The sequence below is a fragment of the Setaria italica genome, chromosome IX (assembly GCF_000263155.2).
Source record: "Setaria italica strain Yugu1 chromosome IX, Setaria_italica_v2.0, whole genome shotgun sequence".
NCBI classification, from domain to species: domain Eukaryota; kingdom Viridiplantae; phylum Streptophyta; class Magnoliopsida; order Poales; family Poaceae; genus Setaria; species Setaria italica.
In genome coordinates this window covers 44,513,433-44,519,128 of record NC_028458.1, presented here as the reverse complement: position 1 = coordinate 44,519,128, position 5,696 = coordinate 44,513,433, and the positions used below count along the sequence as shown (strand labels likewise).

General features: G+C 40.2%; 1 protein-coding gene across 1 annotated transcript in view; it reads left to right on the top strand.

Moving 5' to 3' along the window:
- Positions 1 to 2,262: 2,262 nt before the first annotated feature.
- LOC101770280 (prohibitin-2, mitochondrial) overlaps positions 2,263 to 5,696 on the top strand; it is a 5,216-nt gene continuing 1,782 nt past the window's right edge. The window contains exons 1-2 of the mRNA XM_004984177.3: positions 2,263 to 2,554; positions 4,688 to 4,804. Coding sequence (XP_004984234.1) covers positions 2,381 to 2,554; positions 4,688 to 4,804 — 291 coding nt within the window. The 5' untranslated portion in view covers positions 2,263 to 2,380. The remainder of the gene's footprint in view (positions 2,555 to 4,687; positions 4,805 to 5,696) is intronic.

Genomic DNA, 5,696 nt, shown 5'->3' with positions numbered 1-5,696 from the left:
GAGTTTCCAACCGGGACAAAAGGGTGGGACCGTCGGTGTGATAGTTCTAGCCGTTACAACTGGGACTAAAGCTCCCCCCTATGGTGACCTTCGGTGGTACATTTTTGATCCGGGACTAAAGCTATTTTAGTCACGGGTCTAGTGTTAACAGGGACTAAAGGGTTTGGATGGAAAATTAGTTCTCTAGTGTTACCTCACATGCTGGCACTGCCCGTGATTAGGGGTGCGCTCGGTGCATGCATGAGCAGTACGTGGGTTGTTCTTGTATGCATTGATCGCCAACAGAGAGAGGCACGGACAAGTAGTCTGTACCTGTGTTTGAGTTAAACAATGAGATGCGAGTGAGAGGAAGGATCAGTAGAATACTTAGCTAGCAGTGTTCAAATCGATCAGTCGTGGCCGCATTCATCTTTTTTTTGTTAGAGATAGGAAGAGAATTATCATTAGGCTTGCCCAGGCTCCGTTCGAGCCCTGGGTCCACCGCTGCCCGTGATACAGTACACAGCTGACAGAAATGAAGAAATAGGCCGTACTGGGTTAGCTCTAGAGGTGTGTAGAGAAGGAATGAGAAAATGAGGTAGCAAATAATCCCTCCGTCTAGATTATAGGTCGTTTTGTGTTTCCTATATAGATTCATAGTTCTTAGTATATATTTAGGCATAGCATAACAAAATCTATAAATTTTAAAATATCAAAATAATTTATAATTTGGAACAGAGGGAGTACCAGCCAAATTATCACTACTGGCCCACTACTGACCAACATATCAATGGGGACTACAGAAGGGGTTGGCTTTGTTTTCTCTCAAAAATGAATCTATACCTAAGCATGCCCCCCCCCCCCCCCCACCACACACACACCAAAAGTTGTGGTGTCGATTCTCGAATGCTAATGCAGTATTGCTGCCCATGGGCTGTACTGATTTGCAAAGTACCTCATGTTCTTCTTAAAAGCTATCTTTATGGGTTGGAACCATTTCGTGGGCTGCTTTGGGTAGGGTTAAAAAAACGATTTTGTGGGCTAGGCTGCATTGGTTGGGTTTAGACCCATTAACAGGCATGGCTGCATGGCATAGAAGTAGCCTGGGCCAGGCCCGCACCTTTTTGCGTTGATGGACTCGATGCTTTTGAACCTTACAACGTGCGAAAAAATGCGAGGTTTTCACCATTTTTCATAACATTTGCGGCACTGGGAAATACTCATAATTACAATTATAGAAAAAGAGTAGATTAATATAAGCACCATCAGAACCAATAACACTAATATGTAGGTCATCATCCTACCATATTATTCAAAACAATAATAAAAAATTGCTCTTGAGGTCTTAGTTTGTTACCTGGCATAATTTTATGTCAGCTAATGATAACCCTACTACTCTCTTGGATCTCAACTAGGACAACTTACATTACACTTAGGCCCCGTTTGGGTCCAAGAAATTGGAATCTATTTAATGGAGTAGGCTAATTTATGTTGGAATGTGGCATTCCACAACTTTCCAAAGTTTAGATATAAGCCTATCTTAAATTCATGGGGTGGGAGATGGAAATTGATTCTATAGATTATGGTTATTAGATGGAATTCAATTCTTATAGCACGCTCTTAGACTCGCTTCTCTATAGTAGAACTGCATCATACAAGTATCTCTCCCATATCACCAACTATAATATACAACTATATTCCACATACAATTATATTAGCTTAATTAATTTGTGTCTAAATTATGATTATTAGGATGGAATTCAATTCCAATGATCCAAACGGGGCCTTAAAAAAAATTTATTTGTAGGAAATTTTTAATTACAATATAATGCACAACACACACATACACCCATCGGCATCACGTACTCGCACTATATTCACATACCCATTAATGTGTCTCGTATCACACGCTTATAAAAAATAATTACTAAAAACACTTGAATATGTATACGTCAAGATATGAGATGCGATTGGCATAACCAAATTTAGTGCTACAGGAATAATTAACATTAAATAGTGTGTATGTGACTATTAGTAAGTGAATGAGTACGCTCTTGACCTTATTTTTAAGATAAAGTTACACTGTTAGATGGTGCCACGTGCACGGAGAGGTGGAGCCGTGCAGCCGTGCACGGTGGTGCACCACCACCATCGGTGCTTTTCTTTCTTGCCGTGCAGGAAAGAAAACACCTCACCTCGCCGCCGTCGCCGTCCACTCAGTATCCGACGGCTCCGAACACCCGCCGCCCTCCTCAAGGCCGCACTTCCCAGTTCCCCCTTCTCAAACCAAACCCCCGCAAAACCCTAGCCGCCGCGCCCCGCCGCCCCCCAAGTGCTCCGCCGCCTCCTCGCGCGCCCCCTCTCCTCCAGCTCCATCTCCAAGCGCGCGCGCGCGGCGAGGATGAACGTCAAGGGCGGCGGCCGGATCCCGGCACCCCCGCCGGGGGCCAGCGCGCTGCTCAAGGTCGCCGTGTTCGGCGGCGCCGCCGTGTACGCCGCCATGAACAGCCTCTACAACGTCGAGGGAGGGCACCGCGCCATCGTCTTCAACCGCATCCAGGGGATCAAGGACAAGGTATGGACGCCGCGGTGGTTTGTTGGATTGGGTGGAAGCCATTTGGCCTGGGTAGTATTGAGGGTGCGATTGGGAGGGAAATGTGGCTGTAGGCGCTGTGCTGAGATGAATTGCGTCCTAGATGATGTTCGTGACAAGATTTATTTCGATTTGTAAGCATATCCCAGTAAATCTGAGATAATCATGCGCGCTACTTTTATAAAAAGATTCTCAGACAAATGTGCGTCTGTAGGAACTTGTCATATTGTCAGCAGGGTAGGCATCTTTTTTGGCGTTTGTGCAGTGTGGCTGGAGATAATGTGGTTTGCTGAATTGTAGTCGGGGATGTTATTGTCACTGTTGGACATATTTGCCATGAATCAGAGCTATTTAAAATTGGCAAAACGTGAGTTTTGCCTGTCAAATTGTCAACGGAGAACGGCACCCCTTTTCCTTATTTAGAAACATAACAAGATAATGGTTCAAAATCCTAGGCTTTTATTGTCAGAATCTGTGTTGAGTACCTGCACAATCATCCCAAACTGTAGTACAATACTCGTGGTTTCATCTGGTTCCTGTTTTGACATATACTCTATGATGTCTGAAGTGCTTGCTAGCTTTATTGTTAAAAAGAAACTATTGTTTGATGTGTCTATCTCTATTCCACGTGTATGTTATCCCACTTTTACAGTTGTGGTAGTCTTGAAATTTTGCTGTAAAAGATGGTTTGGAACTAGCAACTGCCTTGTATTATCATCTTAGGCACTGTGATGCACAATACGAAATCTCCATGTTTGTCGTGTAGCATGTAACTATTAGAAGGTGTTTCCACTTCCACTTTTGTTAAACTACGTCTTCTAAATCTGAACTAGCAATTTATCACAGGCAAGTGCAACCAGGTTTTTAATGTGGATGTGGTACAACGCATTTGCACATCATAAATCAACTATCGATCTTCTTATTTCCTTAACCACAATGGACACAGAGATGTTTCTATTTCTGCTATGATCGTTTAATTGATATATGTTTTTTGGTGCTCTTTATATCCTTAAAAGAAATTATGGTTCAATAGATCAGATGATAATTTTCATCCTTTTTATGTAACCTGTACGATTTATGTTGTTATTATTGACTTCATTCATTTTTAAATGCTTCATTCCTGGTATTTGTCTAGATCGTGGCCAGCATGTGAAATGTTGTTTTTTGGCCATGCTATTTATCTGCAACATTTCTGGAGGCAACCAATTAGGTTCTGCAAATTCAAAATGTAAGAGTTGTTGTTGGTGCAGACTATTCTTAGGGAGGATTTATAGCATCTTTGTCTTAGATGGCCTTAGAGTTAAAAGGGAATCTTGTGTGGTTTTGCTGATTATTTTTCAATGCAGAGCCAACTTTTTAGTAAGTCGTATGTTTTTAGGAGCCATGTAAGCTTTATAGAAAGTCTACAAGACACAATTAGTGCAAAAGGATATTAGCTATCCTTTGCACTTTCTTAGTCCAAAATTTATGTATGTGTTCTTTTTCTTCATTGATCTAATGAAGTGTGAAGCTAATGAAGCATATCTTGCCATTTACTCATTTACGTGTAATCACAAAGGGCTTGAATCACAGTTTTGCCCTGGTGTGCTGTCCGTGTGCCTAATGTAAATAGCACAAAATTAACTGAATTGCTAGTTGGCTTGCATGGACATAACAATTGCATAAGCATGATATGAATGCTTGGGTGCATTTATGTCGCCCAGCTTGCAACAATCTGATATAGAAGCATACCCATGTGGGTTGAGCTTAGCTTGTCTAAATCTAAAAATCAGTTTAAAGTTTAAATATGGTTTGCAATTTGCTTTCTTTATCTTGAGTATATTTCAAACTGAATCATAACCTGTTCCTGTCAAAGTAGTTCGTGTTGATCTTTTTTGTGCACCATTATTTGTAGTGCTAGATTTCCTGTCATATATCAGTTACAGTGTTTTTCAGTGCACCAAACTGTTGATGTACTTGTAGGATCTGTTAATGTGTGAACTGGTGAAAAATTCTTAATGTGTAACTTGACTTTTTTGCGGCATTTTGTTGATTGGCTTATTGTTTAACATGCACAGTATCAATCCCCTGGATGATGAGCCAGTTCAATTTATGCTAAATATTTTCTTTATGCAGGTATACCCTGAAGGGACTCACTTTATGATTCCATGGTTTGAACGGCCAATCATTTATGATGTCCGTGCTCGCCCCAATCTTGTTGAGAGTACTTCTGGAAGCAGGGATCTTCAGATGGTAAATATGCATATCTATTTAGTCCAATGATTCCAACTTAACATTCTTCATTTCTTTTTGGAACTTGTTTTTAAACTCTAGTGTAAATGTTGCTGTGTGCCACCTGACATGCATTCTTCTGCATCACTTGGTCATTGCATTATCAAGTTCATGTGAAATTTGGGTCGACAAACCTGTTTCATCCTTAGTTCATATGATCCTAAAATGTCTGCACTGGCTGTTATTATTGTTTCAGCACTAGTGGTTTCTCTTCAATTTACATTCAAATATTTGTTCATAAATTCATCGGGGAACAGTATCATTGCTAATTTGCTACAAAAGCTGTCAACAGTTAACCTAAATTCAGAAGATCATCTTGCAGTTTCTTTGACCATTATCAGTTGTTGCCATCTGGGGGGTGCTATAACCAGATAATAATAAGGCATTTTTCTTTTGCATGCTCATTTAACTAAGTCTATTCTAGTTAATTTTTTTGCCTGAGGTATAAACAGTAGGTTTACCTTTTTTTTTTCCATATTATGGAGTGCGCTCCATTTTTGTTTTATCTTACTACACAGAATGCTACTATTTGTTTATTCTATTAAATTCCGATGCACTTCTTTGATTTTACCATAATTGCTGTACTTTCTGAAATAGTATATATTTATTTTGTAACACAAGCTATGATTAATCAGGGGAAAAAGTCCATTTTACTCCCCTCACCTATTTACTTTGTCCGCTTAACCCCCTAAGCAAAATTTAGGCTCAATTTACTCCCCCGAACTATTTCATTTGGTCCAATCTACCCCCTAATTAGATTTCTCTTTTTTATTTCTTCATATACGAGTTGAGTTTAAATTTCCGATCTTTGACACGTGACTAAAATTCGACACTTACGTTAGAAAAGTACTTT